The 26,686-nt window shown below is 40.8% G+C and overlaps 1 protein-coding gene across 1 annotated transcript; it reads right to left on the reverse strand.

Moving 5' to 3' along the window:
- Positions 1-5,354: 5,354 nt before the first annotated feature.
- Positions 5,355-7,939, reverse strand: LOC126404821 (noggin-like). The gene has a single exon (XM_050068159.1). The coding sequence runs from the start codon at positions 7,592-7,594 to the stop codon at positions 6,926-6,928; it is 669 nt and encodes a 222-aa protein (XP_049924116.1). The 5' UTR covers positions 7,595-7,939; the 3' UTR covers positions 5,355-6,925.
- Between the last annotated feature and the right edge of the window lie 18,747 nt (positions 7,940-26,686).

Genomic DNA, 26,686 nt, shown 5'->3' on the forward strand with positions numbered 1-26,686 from the left:
TAAAAAAAATATCCATAATAAGTACCTCCACATAATTATCTATTAAAAGAGTAGATAAAACATGCTTATCAACATTGTGTCAATTACAGATCGACAAAAAGACAGCCCCTTTGATACAGCCTGTTCAAGCCAGGATTGTTATACCGTTAGCCTACCTTGACATTCTTTAGGAGGGGTGCTGCTGTTTCGCTGCATAGCTGCCAGTGTAAGTAGTAACAGGGCAGAATCGATGTCTATGTAAAATGACACTAGATGCTTACACTGTTGTGGTGCACACCATGTCTGTTTTGCTTCCTAGAACACCAGCATTTTATCTAAAATCACACATTGGGGCAGTATTATGCCAACAATGTTTGGTTCAGTGTAAAATAGCTAAGCTGGTATAATGGCAGAACTTCTTCACTGCAGTACTATGAAATGTTTGTCTAAAATGGGCTACTGTCAGGCTTGTCTACTCAGAGTACAGATAATTTTGTCAACAGATATTTGTCTCTATGTTGTGGTCTCTCGTTCACATGGAGTTTTAGGTCACTAAAACAGAGATTTTTTATAAGTTGTTGATTTTCCAAAACTCTGGTTACTGTGTATGTGAGGACTTGTAAAACAGAATATTTGGGAAACGATCATGTAATGTCCTCAGTTCGCATACTGTATACCCATTGTTGCTTTGTGTAATGAGCGCTAGAAATAAAACACCAACAACAACAACAACAACAACAGACTACCAGTTTGTTAACATTTTGTCTGCACTGCTTGGTCTAAAAACTACTTTCCACTTAAACTTTATATTTCCACACCACTTCATAGACGAACAGAGGCATCTGCTGCACCCGATGTTTTTGCTGCACCTCAGCGTCCATCACTTGATGTCTACCAGAAACAGCGGTTTTGGCTCAGGCCTGGTCGAACCAGCAGATGACAGGACTGGGAAATTTCCCCAATGGGATTTTTGTCGATGAAAATTGGAAGGAAAACCTTCAAATGTCCAAATGAGTGAGCTTCTTCATCCTTATACTGAACGGGAATCAACAGTGATGCGATCTTGTGTAGGTGTTTTGAAAAAGGTAACGTCAGTCTGTACATGTTACTACCTTTATGACGCGATATACATCGGTATATTTTTAAAAAAAAAAAAAAAAAAAAAAGGTTGGGGGTGGGGGTAGTATCAGAACACCCAATTGCAAGCATAAAATGTTCTATTTGACAGTAAACTTAAGATACTGGAGAAAAAGAGGCGTGAGCCCAGTGCCAGGTTCAGATTCTGAGTGACCTACAGAAACAGCTGTTCCCTGTTCCACTGGGAGTGAACACCTGCCTTCATTCAGGGACGTTTCCCTGAGGCCTAAGTTACAGCCACAGCTGGACATCTGGACAGCAACCACTTATATTTGATCATATTGACAGATGAACGCAGACAAATCACTCAAGTCGTTAAAGCAAGGTTTGTCTTCACTGACATACTAATGAAATCTAAGTTAAAATAGGTCAGATAGGTTTACAGATGTCAGTTCACTGATTTAAAACAAAATCAAAAAGGTTTCATTACAAGGAGTGTCATTTACAACAATCTCTTCCTTTTGTGCATTCTTGGCCGACATCTTTTTTTTTTTTATCTTTCTCAATGAAATCAATGCTGTTTCAAAAGTGTGTTTCATTCGAAGCCAAATTCTTTAAGTTGTTTAAAGATTAATCTTTTAAAGAAATCAATTCAATATTAATTTGCTGGGTTTATGAATGAATGCTGTTGGAAAAGTAAATGACATAAAATCAGGAGAAATAAAAAGATTTTCCTGAGCAGCAGTTGTTCTGTAATTTAGAACTTTGAGACATACATAAATCAGTACAATGCAGGCTAAGTTTAATGTTGCTTATTTCTTTAATTTTGGGTTTGGAAAAAGCTGGTAAGTGGAACTTCAGTCATTCCACTGTCTCGTGTCTGGATTAGTTTATTGTTGTTCATTTAATACACATTTCCCGCAAATCTGACTTGACATAATATCTTCTGAAATGTCAGAGTCCAAATAAACCTCTTCTGCTCAGCACGAGTTTGTAAGGATGGAGACACCATCATGTCTAATAGTCATTTTTCTTTGGAATAATAAATCGTCTCACTTTCAACATAAAGACTCTTTTTTTAAGATGTAAAACAAAGCAAGGAAATGGATAAATTGTTTAATAGCAGGTAAAAATTAACTCTACCTACAACATAGAAAGAGTGGCAATTACAGGTTGATGAAAAATATAAGTAGTTCACTTTCATTCTTTCCAAATTAAGTTGTTAAATATAAAGATACATCTTTGAGTTAGTAACTCAGTTAAACATTGATTTTTATTTTTATATTTTTAAGTTTAAATGATGTGTATCACAACAGGACCATTTCTCTGGGCTACCAGCGTTATGAAGATCAAAAGGTAACTTTCAGCTTTCATCACTGCATAAAAGCACAAAACGCTGAGTATTATTATAGAGCTGTGGTCCAAGTATAGTGGTGAATGTGTATTCAGAGCTTTCGAACCTGATCATTACAGCACATCCTTTCATGTGCTCGACTGTTTAACAGGATTATTTGAAATTTGTCATTTTCACTGAATAAACATAACTCGGCAGTCGGACTTTTACAAACTTAGCTGGCATGCTTAGAATGTTATTGTATTCCTAATGAAGGTACCAGAAAGGCTACCTTTGGTCTATTAATGAGCCAGTCAAAGTTATTAGAACTAATTTTATCATCTGTAATGAAAAATGAACGACTTATGTTTGATATTGTTGGCAAAACTAACAAGAATTTTGCTTTGATCAGGGAAATATCTGAAGCCTGTAGGAGAATTTAATCAGCACCAAGGTTTTGGCAGAATATCTCCATAGCAGAAAAGAAAGTTGATTAGGTTGAGGGGGGATGGAGCAGAGAAGCAATAAAATGAGCCCATACCCAAAGAGATCATTAAGTTAATGGATTACTGGGGTCTAAAAGCATTACATTGTTGGGTATCTCAGACTGCAGAGATCTGCGGACAGCCGAGGCCGCCAAGCGCCACACTGAGCGACAACGCTGAGAGCTGAGAGCCAGCTCAGAAGTGACGAAGGGCATTAGCAGCCCTGCATCCTCCAGTCTGCAGCTGGTATTAGCAGGCACCGAGCGCTCTGTCAACACATATTACTCCACACACAAATCATCTGACCGGCTTCAGCACTTTGCCTGCGCTCACAGCAGGAAAACTCAGGGAGACATGGATAGAAAGTTGAAGAGGAATAACTTGTGTTTCTCAGATGTGATAAGAAACACAAGGCAGAATCTTGACTATATGGTTGTGAAAATAATCAAATGAGATATTGAAAGGTTTACAGTGAGCTGACTACACAGGGAAATAATAACACACTTGACAGGACACCTGTTATCTAAAAAAAATAGCAATGTAGTCGCCAAAATAAATGTTGGCACTGCATGCTTATGCATACCACAGATATGTAACATCTGTACGTTTCATTTGTAGCGAATATGTTGAAACTTTATGTTTCAACAACACTTTGGTGTTAGTTATGGTTCGGACAAGATAATGTTTTGGCTTGAAATACCCATCTTTGTTGCCACAAGCTCTGATGGAAATGCCCTAATGTCTTGCTAAAAAACACCCGATTTTAGTGCCTTTTGGTGCCATAATGTGAACTAGAAATGCCGCAACGTCTGGTTTTGATGCCACAATCACAGCTAGAAATGCCCTGATATCTTGCTAAAAAAAACATTGCTTTTGATGCCACCATCATGGCTTGAAACTTGGTTATAGTGCTACAACCGCGGCTGGAAATGCTCCCATGTCTCACTACATGTACCCTCTAACCTTGTATTGCAACTGCTGCACAGCAATTATCCTCGGGAAAAATAAAGTTCTATCTTGTTCTACTTTTTTTTTTTTAAATGGTTTTGGTACCACAATTGTGGTTGGAATTGCATGGATGTTGTTTGTCGGTCTCCAACAGTGGTCTGCAGTGGTGTGCTGCTTAGCAGACTCAGGTTGTGCGCCATCCACCATCCTCTCAACCTCCCCATGACAGTCAGCTCATATACATGTAATCTGAACTACGTCCCAGAAGAAATGTTGATATGTTACATAAGAAACGTACAAATGTTACATATCTGTGGTTTGCAGTAACATACAATACCAACATTTTCTTCTTGTGACGGGGCTGAATAAAGAACAAAATCAGGGTGAAATATCACAGAAAGCAGAAGCTCTGAGAAAGTATTATCTGATGTGTATTTTTCTGGGGCAGCTGTTAACTGACTAGACTTTAATCCTTTAACGCCCGACTATGACACACAAAACCTGAAAATAGGTGGATATCCACAGAGCTTGTCAACTGTGAAGCCTGACCATCATGGGCTTTATCCAACAGGACAAACAGCATCATGGAAAAGACAAGAGGATCACTGTCAAACACGGAGGATCCAACACACACATACATCAAAGGCTATTTGTTGTGTTTGTTTAAGCTGTATAGCGGAGATCTTTGCCCTTACGTTGCTATCCGGTGACAAGTACAGGGATTTGTCTGCTGCGTGTGTACGTGCAGAGCTGGCTCTGAGGCTAAGGAGCATCATTACGGACTAAACACAACTGAAACAAAACACAGGCTCTCTGGTGCCCCACAGTCTACCCCACAGAGGGAGGGGGAGTTGTCTTTATTCAGTGTGAGAGAGAAGCAGCTACGTAAAACTCAAATGATTAAAGCAACAAATTTATTGAAAACTATTATTTTTACTTCTTAAATTCGTCATGACCCATCAGAGGCTCTGTCTTTACAAACGTATGTAGATTGGCCAACTTTGTTCAAACCCACAGTATTTTAGATCCTAGGGAAGATTCCAAAGTTTCCAATAACACAAAAATGTCAGAGTAAACTTTAGTAAGATGCTAAAAAAAGACAGCTTTAATATATCTAGTTGATGTGACCATGAAGCCGTTAAAAATATGGAATCATGTGCCTTTAATGAAGGTTTTTTTTTTTTTGTTTTTTTTTCTAAATTCAAAAGAAACTTGAGGGAAAAGTTCAAGAGATGAAGAGATTTACTGGCATCTTCTGATTCAGTCAGTAGAAATGGCTATTACGTGGTGGTAGTAAAATGAGAGGAAGGTACCCGCCTGCCAAATGTGAAGCAATCACTGATTACACAGTGGTAGAAGATGCATTCAGACCTCTTACTTCAGTGAAAGCAGCCCTACTGTATGGTTAAAACTACAAGACTTACATTTAAATTGTACTAAAAGTAGAGAAGAATTAAGAGCTAAATGTACTTATAAATCAGAATGAATATGCAGTATGAACATGTATCATTTCATCAATTTATAATAGTGTGACACTATCAGTGATTTAGTATTGTGTAACAGCATTTTAATGTTTAAAGCTGGAGCCCATTTGAACTACTTTATATACTGTTTGGTAGTTAAGTCAGTGGTGGAAAGTAACTAAGTAAATGTATTTACTTATGCACATATACTCATATACATATATATAGAGAAATATTGCAGTTTTTTTTTTTTATTTGCTCCACTATATTAATTTGATGGCCATAGCTAACATTTAATTAATATTTTACATACAATAACAAAAACATATGATCAGCTATTAAAATATGATGAACTACCCAGCAGTATATATAAAATCAGCTCCAACTCCACCAACAGTAACTGCGTACATATTTATGCTACATAATAATAATATGATATTTAACATCACTGACGGGGTCTTTTACTTTTGATACTTGAAGTATATTTTGCTGTTACTTCTGCTTCTACTTAATGAGAATTTACACTCATAACCGCTTCTATTATTATTATTAGTACTGCCACTTTACATACTGTAACTAAAGAAACTTCTTCCACCTCAGACTTTTATCTGAAACAGTGCAGCATGAGTTGATGATTTGTATCTAAAATATGCATCTACAAGATGACTGTAAAATAAATGTAGTGGAATAAAAGTGTAGAGGCATGTGGAGCATCAGCCTCCACTTCTCTCAGCTCCTCTCCTCAGCTCAGCTCCTGCTGGGCTGCAAATGGAGAGGAGGAGTTGTGCAGATGAAGGAATGAGAGCTGTTAGCAGCTGCTGATTCCTTCAATCACTGAATCTCTGCGTCTTCCTTTATCAGCATGCAATAGGTCTGACGTATGACTGACACATTCATAGTGATAAGATAGTGTTGGTTAACTGGAGGCCAGGAGAGAACTATTGACCACATGGTGTCTAAATCAAACACCGATATTGGATTATTGTCTAATAAATCCAGAAATACTTACAAACACTCTACTTCAACACCAAATCCTCTTTTGTTTCTGTAATCACTAGTGTTGCCACATACATTGTAATACGGAATAAACCAGATACCATGATGCAGTATGTAAGTGCGTGATTGTGAAAAGTACGTGATGCGTAAAATGGTGTTAGCGTGAGAACTTCACGTGCGCACTGACAGGTGACTTAAAGATATCCAGTCCTTAAGAATACGATAGAAGTGATCATAGAATGAAAAGAAAAGCAGTTTAAGTCATTTCAGTGTCGTTTTATTGTACGAATATAAAGAATAAATAGCACATTTCCTTAATTTACAGGATAAAACAAGTCACCGATACTCAGCTGTATCAATAATCCACGTTTAACTCTGAGGTCGATCTGCTTCACCCAAATATGGAAAACAGCAAGTCCTTACGTGGCTCTATGCGCCATATCTCCATAAATACAAAATATATAACCAATATTCTCCACAAATAAAGTAGGCTCTGGTTACAAATAATACTGACTTTGTACAGGGAGCTATATATAACTGCATGGCACCGCATATACAGAAAATACATTCCTACACTCGGTAGTGCACGTGAGAAAAGAATCACAAAAATAATGAGCTTATAATTTATTATTTAGAGTCTGTTTTTAACTTGAACAGGAGCATTTGCAGTCTGTGATGATCGGGTACTGCACCGGTATCCAGGCGCATTTCAGCCCCCCTTTCCTCTGCACGCATCTCCATCTCAGTATCGTCAGGTGGGTCGAGTTCGCAGGTTTACACACCATCCCCTCCGGAACCGAACACGACCTTTTGCTGAGGCAGCTGCCCACCCGCACAAATCGCGGCCAGAACCTGTTCCCCAGGTCGGTCCACGTGTACACGACCGGGCAGAACGAGTACGCCCACAGCCACTGCTGCAGCCGCCGCTTCAGTTTCTTACTGGGCTTGTGCTTCTTGCCGAACTGGACGTCGAAATCCACAGCTCGGATTTCCTTCGGCAGTACTCCACCGGGTTTTTGGACCTCAAAGTCATCGAGCTCATCGTTCCCGATGTATTTGTCCTCCACTGGCGGCAAAACGGACAAGTAGCGGTTGTCAAAGTCTCCCAGGACGCTCTTCAGCTCGGTCTCGTTAAGGTCCCGCTCCTTGGGGTCAAAGACGGGGTCTGGGTCCTCTATTAATTCCACAAGCGGCAGACTGTCACTCGGGATGGGCCGGAGAAGGTAGTAGTGCTGACAAATCCCCCTGTCCATCAGAAGTCCGAGGGAGAGCACCAGTAGATACATGGCTACACACTGTTGGGACTGTTCCATGTCAGACGCTCCAGTGGTGAGATCAGTGCGCACGGGGAGCTGCTAAGGGGGCCACTTTATTGTGCGCAATTACGCGCGAGCCGTATCCAAACCTGCGTCCTGAGTGTCCCTTAAAATTCACACTTTCCCATGATGAAAATCCGTGACACTAAAAAAAAGTTCACCCAGCATCAGTGGAAACTGTTTTTTATGACAAACTGCGTGACAAAGCCTATATCTCTCCTCGGGTTCCGTGCGCGCGGGCTCGGCATGATGCTACCCTTGTCTCCTCTACAGAAAAGCGCTGAGCGTAATCCGCGACCTCAGTTATATTCTCCACACGGAGCGTGACGTAATTCGTGTGCCCCTCTTTGACTGTGGGTTTGTTGTCTAGGAGGAGATCCCCAATACCTCCTTCTTCCACCGGGGACGGGGGTGGGATGGGATGGCGGGCGGGGGGGTGGCAGAGAGAGGAGACGCCCCCTGTCGGTTTTCCAGACATCCTTAAATCAGTCTCACAGTGGGAATGATTGTTGAAGTCTTTCATCTGGAGAATCCTTCTGCTGGGGCTTCAGTGCAAAGCTCCAAAAGGTACCACTACAGAGTTCCACAGCCTCCCAGAATATCCCAAACTGTAACTGTAACCAGAAATAGTAATTATGACTACAGCTGTGAAGCACCTCCTTTTTCATTTCATGATACTTTATGCCATAGTTCTCTACTACATCTATTTGACTGCATTAGTTACCAGTTACTATTTTACTTGTAAAAAACAAAATCAATCATGCTTCATGCAATCAAGGCTATGATCTTTGGTACTTTTGGACATTTCTAGTCATTTAAAGTCAAATTTAACTTTGACAAAGACAGATTTAATCAAAGGCATGGGTCTACAAAAATCTGCTTGTTGCCCACCTGATGTGATTTTTATTTTTAGCTTGCAAATAAAGAACCCGTAGTATCCCTTTAAATAAAGCATCACTATAAAATACATTGTTTAGTTTAGGTTGGACAATAGTAGTCTACTTTGAAAGTCACATTAACTGTGTTGAGGACGGAGAGAAAAGCTCAAAGACGATCATGTCCGTTCAGACATTTATTTTCTGAAAAAAAAAAAAAAAAGAATAAATTTCAGAAATATCTGTCACCAAAAACTTATTTTATTCACTGATCGTATTTGATGCCAAGTATGGCAGGCGGATTTTTGGAAATGTGTATAAAATGACCCACAAGACGTGTAGAATATTTCTATTTGATTAAACTGTATCATTAAAAAAAGTCTTGGCTTTGAATGTTTCACTCACTGTAAACATAGAACTTCAATAAAGAGCTGAAACAAACAGATAAAGAATATATGCAATACTGTCAGTGTGGAAAATGTTAAAGCAGGGGTACGCAGTTTTATTTTGGCATCAGTGGACAAAAGTCCCATAATAAACTTTGAGCATATTGTAATTCAAGTGGTCTGAGACAACACTAGACTTCTCGTGGCTCTGTTTTCAGGCTTTACAAAATCTAGTCTGCAACGGGAGACTTTGGCTAATCACAAGTCAGAACTATTCTTGTTGGCTGTTCTACAAATGCAGATGCACTTGCACTTTGCTTTAGTGGAAACCTGATTCAATGGCAGAGAACGCTGTCAATAATGGTGAAGTGTTTCAAAGATGGAGAGAAAATGCTGCCAATAGTTTAGCCTTCTGCTAACAGGAGACTAACTGTGCATTCCCACCAAAAGCTTCATAGTCGCCTGCGGGCGTTCTGGTCGCTCTGACATCGCTCACACTGCCAGCTCCAGCAGGCGGTTGCAGCGGCCAAAGGGGCGGGGCCTGGCGCTGCAGATGTGTCCATCTAGGCTGACCGGCTGTGCACTTTGCAAGGATGAACAAATATACTATAATTTATGTCTTCACTATGTATCATTCATGACTTTCATTATACACAATTAAAATAACGCTAATAAACACAATCATATAGCCTTTATGATTCTTTTATTATTATACCTCCTGTTGGCACGTAGGACCACTGAGAAATGTAATTGGTGGTAAATAAGCGGGAGCTCATGGATCGTACTTTCAGACGCCTCCTTTGTATTGCATCAGCGTATTTGCTGAGGAAACGCAGGGCCAGGAGCCGTCGGGCCGTCTGGGTCCACAGAGTTCTGCAAACCCAGCAACTCCACAGGGAATTTCAACGGCTGGTACAGCTCCGGGAGAGCCCAGACCGTGCTGATAAGTTTCTCCTCCATATTCCTCTTCTCTTTCAATTTTGCCTGGCCTCGCCTTGAGAATCCTGGTCTGCAATTGGCTGCTGCTTCGGTGGCGGCGCTGCTCATTTGCATAAAGTTCAGCTTCTCTTAAGTTCTACTTGACGCTCTGGTCGCTGGCATCACGCCGCTCGCTGCAGCCGATGCCCCTGACGCCCTTCGTCGCCAGCGTGCATTGAAAATGAATGGCTGCCGGCCACTTTTGACGCTCATTTTGGTGGGAATACACAGTAAGGCTCATAACTGTGGCTTGAAGTTAATTAGAGCCTCAAATCATAGTACATTCTCCGCCCCACTCCCCGCTGATACAACCACCTTGCTGGGAGGAGAGCGAGCTGCAATTCCTAAGTGGGACCTCTAGTCAGCGGCTACAGCAACTCAAATCCGACCAGCACAACCTCAGCTCCAGGAGACCGGACAACCCCGACTTTCTGCTAGAACAAACAACTTTCTGTTGCTGCCATTTCACCAGGGTTTGCACTGGCCAAATGTATGGGAAACTGCGGGTTATTGTGTGAAGTGCATGCATATGCCTGTGATCGTCTGGTGGGAAAGGCTTAGGACAGAGCGGGGAGAAGGGGGAACTGCAGGAGGAGGGTGTATTTTCAAATTCTGACTTGTTTTATTTATTTATTTACTTTACTTTTTCAAATTTTTGCCAACCTCAGCAAGTTCTTAATTTAAAGCTACAGTCGGTAACTTTTCATATTTGCTGAAACTGCCACTATATGTGAAACGGGTGTACAAAGCACCGCCCACTGGCCGGCCAACTTTCTCATTTTACAGCTAAACAGTACACTGAAATATGTTTCTGAAAACATACATCTTGATGCATATCTGATCAGCGCTGCCTAGTTTGACAGTTTGACCACAATTCGCGAGAAGTGATTGACATAATTGACAGCTACATTAGAGACTCCTCAGTTCTGATTGGTTGTTGATGACTGTGCTGCAGTCTAATTCTAGCAAATGCCATTAGAGGCAGTAGGAGGGGAGTACAAACATGATTTTTATTAACAGACTATCTGTCTCATGTACTTCTTTCAGAATATAGTGGCAATTTTAGTTTATCAATTACTGTATTTTCAGTGTCATTTTTCAGAAAGTAGAGTGATCCTCCTTGTTGCCTTTATTAAAGTTGGCCCAAGACAATCAAACAAGGCACACTACACATAAACCAAGCAAAATCGTATCACCCAATTAGCAGAACCTTTCCCTTATTTGTAGAAACGCAAAATTTACAGCCTGAATATGAGTTGGAATGGCCTGTTAAGTACACTTTTTGCAGTGTATTTACTGCTTGTGTCCAACTCATGTAGGGACAATATTTCTGCCTGTAACGGTGCCACAGCGAGCCTCTCAATAAAGCCGGCCAAATTAGCTCCCAAATAAACAACACTCACTAAGCAGCAGCCATGGAAAGTATCACAATTTGCGAACCTGTCTAAACTCATGCTCAGAGAATCATTCTTTGAAAAATAATTTAATGGAAGAACTTAGCCAGCTGCTACATCAGCCATAAACCATCCGCTTTAGATAAATGCATCTCTGTTTCATTTTGAATGAGCTAATTCACACAAGCACTTGAGCGACTCATTTAGTTTACGGTAAATGATGGTGAAAAGTCTGGAAAATGTCACCCTTATATTTTTCATCTGACCAGCACGTATCATAAACTATCGCTCCCAAAAATGCTTGACAGATATGCTCAATCCAGTGCATTCACATGTGGGATGGTGCAGAGTAAACCTCTCACACATACAGATTACATGTCAGCCTCTTAAAGAGCATTCAATACACAAGAAATCACTGATTTTCAAAGCATAATACAAATAAAGATCAAGACCAATGACTTATTTCTTTTTGGCAATTAAAATGAAGTAGGTGAACTTAATGGCAGGGATTTTCAAAATAAAACCGACATGTTAAATAATATTTCATTTCTCATGTGGCTACATGGGTGAAGTCCAAATATGGTTCTCATTAAGTGTCATCAGGATTGCCAGGCTCATTTAACGCTGAGTTGTTTTTGTTTCTTCTAATCCCTTCCTACTGTTTTACCACAGGAACATTTTGATAGTGAAATATTCCTCCCTAAAAAGACAGGCTACTTGAGACAGACGCCTGCTTAATTGAGGAGTTTTTTTTTTATTCTGGAGTTAACCAAACACAGTTCCCTTTGGCTAATAAACGGGCCGATGTAATGACCTTTTTTCTGCGGGGTCTGGTTCTTGAGGAGACTTTTAAACCTGCGCTTAAGGATATGCATTCAAACTGAATCTCCTTGTTTGAGCCATGCACAGGTCATTGTAGCCTTCCCTGCTGATTTCTCATTTAGTGAGGAAAAGCAGACTTCTCTCTTGGCAGGCACCATCGGCGCTGGTACCAAGAAAAGGCACGCTCAGGTAGAAACACACACAACAGAAAGGACTCAATGATTCTGATAGCTTTCATCCATGCAAGAGCAAACCACAAAGATCTGAGATATTTAAAAAGTGTACTTAAGGAGCCTTTTTTGTTTTTTTTAAACAAAATCATTCAAGCCGACTTTTGAGGCTTGATAATCCATCTGCTGTTGAAGGTTATCAATGACAAAAAGCAGTTACAGTGTCATTCGGAAACACAAAGCACCTTTCACACGCTTTATCTCCCTCAGTACGCTGTTTCACACCTCGTGCTAATTGAGGCCACATTGCAAAGCTGAATACACACAGACATGAAGTGGGTGCTATTCTGTTTACTCTGGCACCTGGGAGGTGTGCAATTTGCTAGTTTGTTTAGCACTATTTTCCATTCCTCTGCAATCCAAGAGCACACAATCACAATAATCACTCCTGCTGTCAGCTTAATTAAAATTAATTGCTACTTCTGACCACTGACCATGAGTTGGGCGGCAGATTTGCATTCTTGCAAGTCACACTATTTTAGTCCTGTATGAGAACTTAAGGACTTTGTTACCTACCTATTCTCAATGCTGTTGAAATCAAAAGTCTAATAGTCCTTTTTAATCAGTCTTGGTCAGTTTAGCAACTGATTGAAGATTTCTGTTTGACAAGTATTTCAGTTCATTAAAAACCATTGCAAATTTTCAAGTTTCTTCTCATTTACAAGGGGAGGCAGTAAGGGAATTCTGATATCGGGTATTGAGCCCTTACAAGGGCGTGTTAGGGCCATTGTAAGTTAAAAACTAAAAAATAAAGGAGAGTTGAGGGAGAGGGGTAATATTCCCCAAAAAAACTTCTGAGTTTCTGAGATTAAAACTGTAAATTTATCAGATTAAAAACTGAGATATTTATTAAGATTAAAGTGATAAATTTAGTTTAACTTCCTTGCATATTTATGGCCATAGTCTCAGGAACTATCTGAGTTTTTATCTCATAAATTTACAGCTTCAATCTCTGAAATTCTATGGTTCCCTAACTTCGTTTTTCCTTTTTTTTTTTTTTTTTTTTTTAACCTACAATGGCCCTAATACACCGTCGTAAACCCTGGACCTGAGTGCATAATAATTGTTAAGGTCAGATAATATATTACTCTAATGGACCCTTTATGTCAAATCTCTATCATCTTCAGGTTGTAGAGAACGCTCATAAATATCTGTGGCTTTTAACAAGCACTATAATTAGCACATTTAGCTCATTTTTCCCACAGGTCCCAGAGCTGATGCTCTGGTGTGAGTGTGTGTTCCTTCCACTCCTCTATAAAGTTTTCATAGACATAATCTCTACATCCAAACAAAGTCATTAAACCAGTGCTCGGGACAAAGTACTTAGTGATTACTCTGAACGCTGACTTTGTATTTAGGTATTCGGGTGACAGAAGAGTTTATCAGTATATTACACATGAAAAAAGAAACTACAAACACAGCAGTGCTTTGTTAGGGGTCCTTCCGGAAAAGATAGAGGATTTTTTTCTGCCTTCAAATAACCTGTCACTTACAAAACTTAAGTTCTGGTCCTGTACACAGTTGATAGGATTCAAATCTCCATTTCTAGTCAGGTATTAAATGTTAGAAGTATAAGTACACAGCTGGAGGTATTGTAATTTTTACATTAGGCACGAACTATGACATTTAAAAAATTGGGCTTTTGCTCATTGTCCGTATTTTTTATGTAATCGTTTTTTAAAAGTGTTTTCAGTTTTATTGAAAGAAAAAAAAAAACTTTTTTGTCAAGATTTCTCTAAATTAAATTTTACACAGGAGATTACAACTGATACCAAGGATTTTGTTCACCACGTTATTAAGCTGTGATGTAAAAACACAATGAACACAGAGAGTGAGGCTGCTTTCAGACACACAGGTGCTCTGTGAATAAATGCAGACCCCTCATTCATTTCAGTGGCAACGCTGCGTTGGATTATCTGTGAAGTCGATACAGAGGTGGTCTGGCAACTTTTGACAGAATGCAATGTATTGTCATCCAGTAAGTTGCTACTGTCACCAATCAAATACATGCAAGCACACTTTAATGGTAGATTACCTTGTAAAATGACCACTGTATTTCAGCTGTTTGCCCTGAAATTGCTCTGTATAAAAATAAAATTACGGAAGCTATGATAAATTTTCATTTTGTAAAATCGTCCAACAGAATGTCAAACTATTGTGAAGTGTTATGTCTTCTGATAAGGCTCAATACTCACTGGTCTGTTTGTCAAACTGGACTTCCTTGATCATATTTCATCATCTCACTACTACCTGAGGCAGCACGCCCCCACCAACACAACCATTTTTATTTAACAGGTCAGGGTTTTTTTTCTGCACCCACTAATATAAGGAAAAGACTTATGCATCAACAGTTTTGGTTTAGTGCATGTTTGCCAAATTTTCTAGAACCCATATCATATCTATATATGGACAACAATCTAAGTTTAAGTTAGTTTATATTGATTCAGAGCTTTCGACAGAGTCTCACAGTCTTTCTCAGCGAAGGCAGCTGGCTCAGGGATTATCCCGTGGCCAAACAGTGCATTTTTATTCACCCATGTTCAGAACTGTGATAATTGTGATACAACACAGTGACACACGGGTCTTTAATGAAGCTGCACAAACAGGAAATCCTTGAATATTTGACAGAAAAAGCTCCATCATCACAGCTGGTGCCAATTCTAACTTCACTTGCAACAGCTGGATTTTGACAATCTTTGAGCTTCACATATATTTCCAAAATGATTCAAGTTTATTCCCACTGTCAAATTATTCCCCAGTAGATGTGGACCCATGAAGTGCAACTTGCACGTATTAACACTATCAACTCGTCAGCTTGATCAGCAGGATCCTCATCAGTGTGTACTGGTCAAACCCTGGTATACTCTACACAGGTACACACAACCACCATGCACTCTCTCTCACTTTGCCATCTTGGCTTAAGAGCAAGTCCACGTCAGCAGTTTAAGATCAGCCTTTATTTTACTGGAATCAAAGTAAATACTTGTGCTCTTGATGGATGATTCAGCACTCCATCAACCTGCCGTGTGATATAAATGAAGCCTGACGAGCAGCACAGACACACAGCAGGCATCTGCTGCGGCTAGCGGGGCATTTAGTGCATTTCAGCGCCCTGCCGAAGCTGAGGCGTTGATCCCCACATGGCGATCTGGCTGGATGTCTACAGATCATCAGAAGCCAAAGCTGTAGTCGTGCCAGGGGCTCCTGTGAATGAGCGAACAGGCCAGGAGTCAGAGCACAGTGGTGGTGGTGGTGGTGGTGGAGGGGGGATGACGGGAGGTCGCGGTGTCTCCAGCCCCTACAACACAGACGGCTGTTTGTGCCATGCAACCCCCACCGACCCCACCTTGGTCTCAAACTCTCAGCTCCTAATTCACACTTCATAAATCAAGATGACCTCTCCTCATGTGAATTCATCTCTCTCCGTGCTGGATAATAGTGGCGCTATTGTTCCACCGCGAGGATTCATTTCAGAGACATAAACTATTCTCGAGGGCCAATGTATGGCCTTGATAGTTATAGCAGCTCCTGGATGTCCACACGGAGACATCCAGGACTGAAATTGCAGTCCTCTGTGTCAGGCCACGTCTGGTTGGTTATATTTTCAACTTCTCTGGCAGCTAAAATAGTTCCAAAAATAAGAACACTAATTGGCCAGTGTTTATTTCTGTATGGGAGAAATACTCTAAGTGTTTTTAGCAGGTTGTTTGTGGCACGATGGTTTAACAGTCAGTGCTCTCTGGGAGGTACGGCTCAGTCCACTGCATGGAAAAAGAGCCGACTCTCCCCTTTTTTTAATAAATAAGGTCTTTTATACGAAAATTGGTAATACAGTATAGTTGTGTGTGAGGCTGGCAAGGCAGCGTGTGACATCATGAGTGTTGACTCATGAGCAGATGAGTGATGCACACTGAGCTTTTTGCCTCCTCTCAAACTCATGTTTAGTGCCACAGAAACAGCAGTAAAGCCTCTCTCTACTTCTGTCTGTCTCCCTGTCTGTCTATACAGCTCGGGGGNAATGAAGCAAGTGTTCCTATGCAAGGGGGCTGTCAGTTCTACACACAGCAGACCTCTGTCACCTGTTGCCACCAGCAGGAGGCTTGGGCGACGGGCGTGGAGCCAAGCCTGGCGGCCAGTAGCACGGCCCTGGCTCCACCTATAGACAGCTCAGCGGGGTGATTTACTCTGCCTCCATGCAGAGGTGTCTACGGACACTCATGTATACAGTGTTATAGTAGCGGCAGCATACAGCCAGGCCAATGTCTGAGTTTTTACACCCCATCGTCTCATGTTGACATGAAACAAAGTGCAGTTCATTTTTGGATTGTCTGGCATGGTGACAAGAATCAAATGGATGGCACAGCTAATGAGTTCTTTCTTCACTGATTTAGGTGGGGATACAGCCCTCCGCAGGCAGTGTAGAAGTGGCCACTTTGAAAAAGGCCCTTTTCCAAACACATGAGCTTGCTTGGCTTGACTCGGCTTGAATGTTTGTCTTTTATTGATGATGCACTTGCCTTGAGTTGATGATGTTTAAAAGCTCTCTTTAGCAGTCTTCACTCTTGCACAGTGCAACAGTTGTTGGTAGCCAGCGACTTATCATCATGGATTTTCAGGCATTTGTTACAATGTTGCTTGGCATGTACCACTTATTGCTTGAAAAACAACGATGGGATTATTTAAACATGTCACTGATGCAGGCCACATCCCGCTTGGAGGAGGCTGGGCACACTTTTACCTGGATCCAAAGATGGTACATCTCAGATGTGACTCAGCACAACTCAGTGCATTTAAACTGGTAATGTTAACGCAAATCAGCATGGCATGGTTTGACTGGGCTTAGCCAAAAAGTGCTAATGAAAAACCTCTATTAGGTTTCAGTATATCTGAAACAAATAAGTTTGGATGGCGTGTTGGCTGGCCACATTTAAAAGCATGTTTATACCTGTACCAAATGATCATGCTTGCTAGTGGGGCAAATAGCCTGACATCATAGCCTCATCCTGGCAGCATCCTACTGCCTCCCTGATCTCTCAACAAAAACTCTGTCGTTTGCGTGCCTTTGCAGTCTTAGAGCTGCACAAATACAGATAACAGCACACATCTTAGGTCAGTCTTTTTACTCAAACACATTTATGATGTTGCATTTGGTTGCACACACAAAAAGTGACGGAGTAGTAACAGAACGAGAGATGTTTATATCGTGCGTACTTCCTCATGTCTTCACCCCATGCCATTATAGGACTTTTCCATTTGCAATTTTGGTAAACAATGCTGCACTGATTTGCATTTCCATTACCAAGTTGTGTTGCATTGCATCCGAGATGGACCATCTCTAGAGTTGGGCTTAAGCACTCCCAACAACCTGCATGCAGGTTGCAGTGACATCAGACAGGCCTCATATTCAGCGCCAACATTCAGTGAAGATTCAGCAACATGTTTCAATATCCTCAGCTGCTGATCCTTCTCAATTTCAACATGCAATAATCTGCAAAACACCTTAAACTTGGATACTCTGTCACTCTTATGGTTGTTTAAATGCCTAATTTCTGATGTTGTCCTAATTCAGTGTAAATGCCTTTAACTATACATCTACAACATAACATGTTTATCATTCTGTATTTCTATTTTTAGCAATTATATATTGCTATTGTTGCTTGTTGTTTTGTATGATTTCATTTTGGTTTCAATTAGTATGCATGATGGTTCTTTGCTTATTGATTGTTTTTTATGTCTTTGTTCATACTTGGCACCACTGAAAATAAGGGTCTCCCTCAACTGATTCCCATAGTCTTAAATAAAGGTTTGAATGAATGATGTAAAAAGAATAATAAGCAAAGACAAAGGGAATGACGTGCTCTTGGTCTGCAGATGAAGCATAAACTCTGCTTACTTTTTAGAGCATGAGAGGAGCTGAACATCTGGCAAACAAAGGTACAAGAAAGTTGTTGACCACAATAACACCAGCAGGGCAAGCTGAAAAACATTCCTTGGTTCACAAGCACATCATCAGTTTAAGACAAACCTTCAAGCTGGTAGCCATGTTGTGTGGAGATGCAAATTCCTCCTGTGCAGGCCTTACCTGCCAAGTCAAACTGAATCAAGCCAAGTCAGCACGTGCTTCTGTTGTAAATGCTTAACTTGTAAGTGTTTAACTGTATTGTATTCCTTTTTACCACAATGTTGTATGTCTTTAACTATTGTACATATTGTAATCTTTATCATCTGAGGATGCCTATTTACATCTGGCAAAGGGACTACTGATGAAAACAATGTCTTCAGCTAATCAGATGCATTTACATTTGTTTAATGTACACCGTCTCTCCTTAAATAAATTAATGAAAATTGAAAAAGGGCTAATATAATGTAAAGGGACCATGCATGTTGGGTTGATATTTATGTCAAGTTATCTTCATCAGTGACTCTGTATGTCATTAAGAAGGCAACGGGGGACCAACTGTACTGTTATGTAACTATAACAATGTCATTTTTAACTGCCATTTTGGAGAAAAGGGAAATATCCACTTGTAGACTGTATGCCCTTGAAGCATACTTAAGTCTGAAGTGTGTGCCAATGGAACGTGTTGCTTTTGGTCATGCAGCATCATGCATGTTTGTGATTCTGTTGTTGCTTTCAGGTGTGGGTGACAATGAAATACTCCCTTTTTTTTTTAATAAGCCCTTGGAGTCAAGGAGAGTCAAGCGTGTCTAAGGATTGCTGGCAGAGACACCTCAGTGTCAGGAGACAGTTGAGCAAAGTTCAACTTCATGCAATTAAGCTGCAATACAGTGCAGCCTTGGTACTGTAAGTACTGTAAGAGTATGTGTCACTACAATGACTGCAGCCATGGTGGAATTCTTTGTGGTATAAGACATACTGTCTGATTCTGTCTATTTACATGGGCATCAACTAAAAAGAAAAAAGGATGGAAGGATTTCAGAGATTATAAATAGCTATGGTCTATTAATTTCACAGTATGGTTATTATTCAGGATACAAGGTAAATGTGGATAAAACAGAGGCTATGGAGGTCAGCGGCAGGATCTCAGAAGGTACAAAACTTCAGAGTGGATTTAAATGGTCTAAAGAGGGTATTAAATATCTTGGCATATATATTCCCCCCTCATTACATAATTTGTATGAAGCTAACTATGGTAAAATGATTCGGAGCATTACTAGTGATTTGGAACGATGGGCTGTGCTTCCCCTCTCCTTGATTGGTCGTGTTGAAAGTATCCGTATGAATGTTCTGCCAAGGCTGCTTTATTTATTTCAGATGTTACCTGTAGAAATTCCGAACTCAACTTTTGATAAGTTGGATAAAATAATTTCACATTTCATATGGCAAAAAAGCACCCTAGAATTATACTTTAAACCTTATAGTTGTCTAAACAAGATGGCAGCCTTAAGCTTCCAAACTTAAAATATTACTTCTGGGCTGCACAAATGAAGCCTTTAATAGTATGGATTCAGAACGACACATATACTAGATGGCTTAACATTGAACAAAGTATGTGCCCAGAGCCCATGCAAATTGACACACCCATAAAAGAATTGGCAGATTGGACTAAGATTACTCTTAAAATCTGGAAGAAGACACAATCAGCTTTTGGCCTACCCAAGATAATTTCATCGTTAACAACTATTGGATTTATGAAGACCTTTACACCTAACAACCTAGATACTAGTTTTAGAAAATGGTCAGACCATAGACTGGTTTATTTGCGGCAATTATTTAATGATGGAAATCTTAAGACATTTGAACAACTGAAAAATGACTTTGATCTCCCAAAGACAGATTTCTTTAGATATTTACAACTAAGAACTTTCCTGATGACACACAAGGGATGGACAAAACTTATAACATCTACCCCCATAGAAGAGTTCTTAATAGAAATACAAACAGGGAATAGAGATAAGAAAATAATTACCAAATTATACCATATATTTTTGTCTATGAATCTGCACAACTCCCTACAGATAAAGCAGAGATGGGAAGCGGAAATGAACAAGGTTATATCACAGGATACCTGGAGACAGGTGTGTACTGAGGCACACCTGGCTACAAATTCTAACACATGGAGGGAATTTAAGTGGAAAATAATTACTAGATTTTTCAGGACACCAGAAATAGTAGCCAAGATGGGGCCAGCTCATTCAAGTTCATGTTGGAGGAACTGTGGAGCACATATTGCTACCCACACTCATACAGTCAGGTCCATAAATATTTGGACATTGACACAATTTTCAGCATTCCAGCTCTGTACAACACCACAATGGATTTGAAATGAAACAATCAAGATGTACTTTAAGTGCAGACTCTGAGCTTTAATTTGAGGGTATTTACATCCAAATCAGGTGAACGGTGTAGGAATTACAACACATTTTATATGTGCCTTCCACCTTTTTAAGGGACCAAAAGTAATTGGACAAACTAACATAATCATAAATCAAATTGTCACTTTTTAATACTTTGTTGCAAATCCTTTGCAGTCAATGACAGCCTGAAGTCTCGAACCCATGGACATCACCAGACGCTGGGTTTCGTCTCTGGTGATGCTCTGCCAGGCCTCTGCTGCAGCTGTCTTCAGTTCCTGCTTGTTCTTTGGGCATTTTCCTTTCAGTTTTGTCTTCAGCAAGTGAAATGCATGTTCAATCGGATTCAGGTCAGGTGATTGACTTGGCCATTGCAGAACATTCCACTTCTTTGCCTTTAAAAACTCTTTGGTTGCTTTCGCAGTATGCTTCGGGTCATTGTCCATCTGCATTGTGAAGCGCCGTCCAATGAGTTTTGAAGCATTTGGCTGAATATGAGCAGATAATATTGCCCGAAACACTTCAGAATTCATTCTGCTGCTTTTGTCAGCAGTCACATCATCAATAAATATAAGAGATCCAGTTCCACTGGCAGCCATACATGCCCACGCCATTACACTACCACCACCATGCTTCACTGATGAGGTGGTATGCTTTGGATCTTGAGCAGTTCCTTCCCTTCTCCATACTTTTCTCTTTCCATCATTCTGGTACAAGTTGATCTTTGTCTCATCTGTCCATAAGATGTTGTTCCAGAACTGTACAGGCTCTTTTAGATGTTTCTTGGCAAACTCTAATCTGGCCTTCCTGTTTTTGAGGCTCACCAATGGTTTACACCTTGTGGTGAAACCTCTGTATTTCCTCTGGTGAAGTCGTCTCTTAATTGTTGACTTGGACACAGATACACCCACCTCCTGGAGAGTTTTCTTGATCTGGCCAACTGTTGTGAAGGGGTTTTTCTTGACGAGGGAAAGGATTCGTCTGTCATCCACCACACTTGTTTTCCGTGGTCTTCCAGGTCTTTTGGTGTTGCTGAGCTCACTAGTGCGTTCTCTCTTTTTAAGAATGTACCAAACAGTTGATTTCGCCACACCTAATGTTTTTGCTATCTCTCTGATGGGTTTGTTTTGATTTTTCAGCCTAATGATGGCTTGCTTCACTGATAGTGACAGCTCTTTTGACTTCATATTGAGAGATGACCTCACCAGATTCCAAATGAATATACCACGCTTGAAATGAACTCAAGGCCTTTTATCTGCTCCTTGTAAGTGAAATAACGAGGGAATAACACACACCAGGCCATGGAACAGCTGAGTAGCCAATTGTCCAATTACTTTTGGTCCCTTAAAAAGGTGGAAGGCACATATAAAATGTGTTGTAATTCCTACACCGTTCACCTGATTTGGATGTAAATACCCTCAAATTAAAGCTCAGAGTCTGCACTTAAAGCACATCTTGATTGTTTCATTTCAAATCCATTGTGGTGTTGTACAGAGCTGGAATGCTGAAAATTGTGTCAATGTCCAAATATTTATGGACCTGACTGTATATTCTGGTCCTGTCCTAAATTAGGTGCTTACTGGAGAGAGGTATTTGACGCCCTTGAAGCGGTTTTCCAACAAGATATTTCACAGGAACCTACAGTGGCATTATTGGGGGTGATTCCTAAAGGATTGGAGGGGCGGGCCAAGAAATATTTATTGAATATATTGCTTACAGCTGCATTAAAGAGTATAACCATTAGATGGCTGAAACCAGATCAGCCCACTTATAACATATGGATCCAAAAAGTATGGGATCTTTATCAAATGGAGCAAATTACATACTCATTAAGGCTCCAAAGATCCATTTTTGCTGTTCGATGGAGCCCTGTTATCCCTTTGTTAATACAGTGAGACTTGCTGCTTGACCCCTCTGTTTGACTTTTGCTCCTTGCTCCCTTTGGGGTACATACTGCACCCCCTTTTCCTTTTTTCCTTTTTTTTTTTTAACTTGTTTGTTTCCTTGTTGTGATGGTCGCTGTTGTTTCTCTGTCCCCCCCTCTCTCTTTACTCTATGCGTCTTGGAGTGGACATTTAATATTTTAAGCATCTGACTAACACTTGAATATGTATAATTGTATATAGATACAGCTGGAAAGGAAGATAATTGTATGGATATATATTGTACTGTTGTTGACAAAAATAAATAAAAATTGAGTTAAAAAAAAAAATAGCTATGGTCTAAATTTCTGTAGGAGACAGCTACTCTGACACACACAAAAAGTCAGTTTTGCAGTTTTTCAGATGAGCTGGCTGGCTCTCTGTGAAGCTGATATAGGAAACGGTGCAGCCGTAGATGAGACAGAAAAATGAAGACTGACAGCAAGAGGAATGGGACTTCAGTTTAGGGGGGGGGGGGGGGGGGGGGGAGTTGCTGTTTAGGCCTGGCCAGACGCTGCAGCTGCACTCAGTGCTGCAGTGGAAAGGGTTAACACGAGACAGTAAAGTGAATCCAGATGTGCTGTTATTATTAATATCTCTGGCTGATGAATGGGAAGGTAAAATTACAGGCGCCAGCCAGGGAGGCCCCATGTGTTGCCCTGCCACCCAGGCGCTTCCCAGCTCACCTCCACAGCTCCTGCAGCCGCAGCAGATCAGGGTGAGACCGTCAGCGGGATGAGGCCGTCGGCAGGGTGAGACTGTCAGTGAGCCTCCACGTGGCTTCAGCGTGTCAAACAACCAGCAGGCAGGTAGAAAGACAGGCAGCCACTTTCACCAGCCAGCGGTTCAGCACTGGGCAGAGTGATGGGCAGACACATGACTTCATACCTCACTTTCATCTCAGTCACTGCTCTGTGTCAAGTCAAAATGAAAGAATGATTTCATACGATTATGTAACTAAAAATGGGTTTCCGCACGAGTGGTGATGTACAGATATTTTTGGATTTAAGCTCAAAACTTAATATCTTTAAATCTAACCACTTACATGCCACATTAATATGCTATCTTTCCACCAGAAACAGAATTAAGACAATAAAAGTACAACCAAAACCAGTGGATTAATTAAGAGTCAATCTACTAAAAAATGTGTTGTTTGAGTCATTTTTAAGCAAAAATTCCAAACATTTCCTGTTTGTTTTCTTTTATGATAAGGAGCTAGATAACGTTAAGCTGTTAATCAAGCAAAATAAGGAATTAAAAGATGTCACTTTCACTATTTTCAGACATATAGACTAAATTATTAATCTATTAATCTATTTAAAAACCTAAAAATATGTATTGTTTGCAGTCATAAATGGAACTCAGTCATTGAATTACTGCATTAGAATAAGAATATAATCAGGTTAGGCTAAATCAATAAATGGAAAATTAAAAAAAGCCCTAAGATCTGTGTGTGTTTGAGCCTCTGTGAAAATCAACATGTTTGTTTAACTCTCAGCTGCTGTTGAACTGAACCATCAGGCAGCTTCATGGGCTTGATAGGAAGGAACCTATAATCACTTTATTGGCTCTATAAGCTTCTCACACCTCCTCCAATTCACACCTCAGTCCCCCTCTCGTGTTGGTTCAACATGTGACAGTGTTGTTGCTGTGAACTCAAACAGACGTGGAGACAGACGGGATTTCATACCACTTCTGGCAGACCAAATCGTTTTTTCTCTCCTTTTTTCCCTTTCATCATAAAACGTGACACTTCAGCAGTGAAGTTTCTGTGTTCTGTTAGTTAACAGGAGCTCTGCTGGTTTACATCAGGAGTTGCTCAGACATTGTCAGAAACAGCAACAGACTGCTGCTTAGTGAGAATTTGTGGTTCAGACTCCCAAACAGTCAGGATTTAGGTCAGCCTTTTCACTTTGTATTTGTGGGAAAGTTAACACTCCGCACTGAAGACTGACATGTGTTGTGCGTGGTACAAATCACCTCCGCAAAGGAGGTAAAAACAGAGGCTATTTTATGTTTGATTGGTGATCATCATACAGCATCATCACCATAACACCAGTTAAGGACCGCTAAACAACATACACACTTGTAAAATACAGCGATCCGCCCTGATTGTTGGAAGATTTTATTACATTTTATTTTCATCTGGGGCGCCCTGTCACACCAAGCTCTTGTTTGTTATCTCTAAAACTGAATTTTTCCATTATGTTCTATGCAGTGGGTGCATTTGAAAACTTTTGTTGTGTTCCTGTTTTTGCTGCAAGATGATTGTGCACATATGAAATGGTTTGCATCACTGGTGTTAATGCAACAGCTACCATTTGTGATTCACAATTAAATCAGAATTTAAACAGATGCAATCTGACAACAGAAACAGATGTGGACACCTGCAATGTGTGTTCAGCTACTTTCAAAATAATAAAGACACAGTGGTGATGAAGAGTTTTACCTCTGAACACATCAAATGGTCAATCAATTCCACACTACTTCTTACCAAAAGATGGTGGTCCATCAATGCAGTTATTTTCTACACTGGCGTATCCTGTTCATGGTCACAATAGGCAACAAGGTGTCTGTCACGGAACAATGAAAAAAGTGCCATCTGAAAGAGCAAGGAAAAGAGACAGAAAACATTTTATTTGTTTGGTATCTCGGCACAGATGGCGAATTTTAGGAAAACCATGTCTAGTATCCAACCAGGAAATAGTTTGATATTTGTATGGCTTGACAGAAAGTTACAGGAAGACGGTCAGTGTAGACAAATGGGGGCTACATTGGAGACTGGAGTGTCTTGTCTCCACCCAACAATCAACACTGTTGCTTTTAAACCATGACCAGATCTTTCCTCAAACATGGCCATGCAGCTGTAGTTGCTTAAACTTAACAAGACTTTAACCAAATATGCTTTTGGTAAGAACTACCTAACAAGTCATTTTGTCATTTAGGTGTGAGGACCTGTTGCAAAATACCAGGACAATACCCAATTTTAAATCTAAACATTGTTTCAAATTTATTCCACATTATGGTTGATATGTGCGTCTGAACCGCTGAGTGACTGAAATGCATCAAAAATCCCAAGTAAGAGTGTCAACTGTCACACTTTGAGTTCAACTTTTTCTTTGCAAAAGCAGGCTGCTTTAATTTGCATTTCTGTCCGCAGCCAGAAAATAGTACTATGTCCTAGGGTGTCTTCACAAGCCCTGGACTCGTAAGGCTAGGTCCAAGTTCTAAACAGTCTCATTTGTTCAGGTAGGGGTCTCGTAACGGCTGCAGGTCCTCTGGTCTGTGTGTCAATATGTCTAATACCCAAGTGAATCCAAGCAGACTATCATCTCTGATCACGTGTTGTGTCATAATTATAACAGGAGATAAATTTGGCTGCAGCTACTTGGCAGCATACTGTGCTGACTGTGCCCCAGTTTTCAGGTGAAATTCAGTCTCTCAACTGCTTCAGCTTGTGGTTTGTGGTGCACTTCCAGTATTTAAACATATTGTAGTTGAAGCTGTTTACTAGAGCACCAAAGGAGCCCTGACAGAGTTAGAAAGTAAGGAAGAGGAGAAGGTTCCTGGCCAACGGAGGATGGAGCAGAGGCAGGAGACGAAGGGGAGGGTGTAGTAGAGGGTGGTGGGAACTGAGAAACGAGCGTAAATCCAGTAGGGGAGATGGAGCCTGGCTGGCCACAGGGCCTGTTGTTTTAACCGTCAGACACACGGCTGTAGGGAGGGGGTGGTGCAGAGGTTGTAGGTGGGATTTGGAGGGGAAGGGGGGAGGCGTCCCTCTCGGGTTGCTGCTGTCCCCAAGCAGTCCTGTGGGAGCTCCCCCAGCCAGCCTCTCTGTCGCTGTCTGCACCCCCAACCACCACCACCGCCCAGCATGGGGCCCCCACCATCCCTCCACATGACAGCCCAGAAGACAACCTCACGCTGGCTTTACTCACCCTCCTTTGTGCATTTTCAACACAAGGATACCAGACAAATTATGCTTAATGACCGGCGGTGGTTGCCAGAGGAATGGCTGCTTTGTTGCCAGTGCCAAGTGTGTAAATGTTAGAGTGCAACCTTATACAGCCACCCTCAGTCCCACTGAGCAGATGCCCTTTTTGTTGCTGCAGTTAACAGGCTGGACCGGGTTTGGGCCTTTGGACTGCATGCTGAAGCCTCTCAGT

This window comes from Epinephelus moara, chromosome 18 (genome assembly GCF_006386435.1).
Source record: "Epinephelus moara isolate mb chromosome 18, YSFRI_EMoa_1.0, whole genome shotgun sequence".
NCBI classification, from domain to species: domain Eukaryota; kingdom Metazoa; phylum Chordata; class Actinopteri; order Perciformes; family Serranidae; genus Epinephelus; species Epinephelus moara.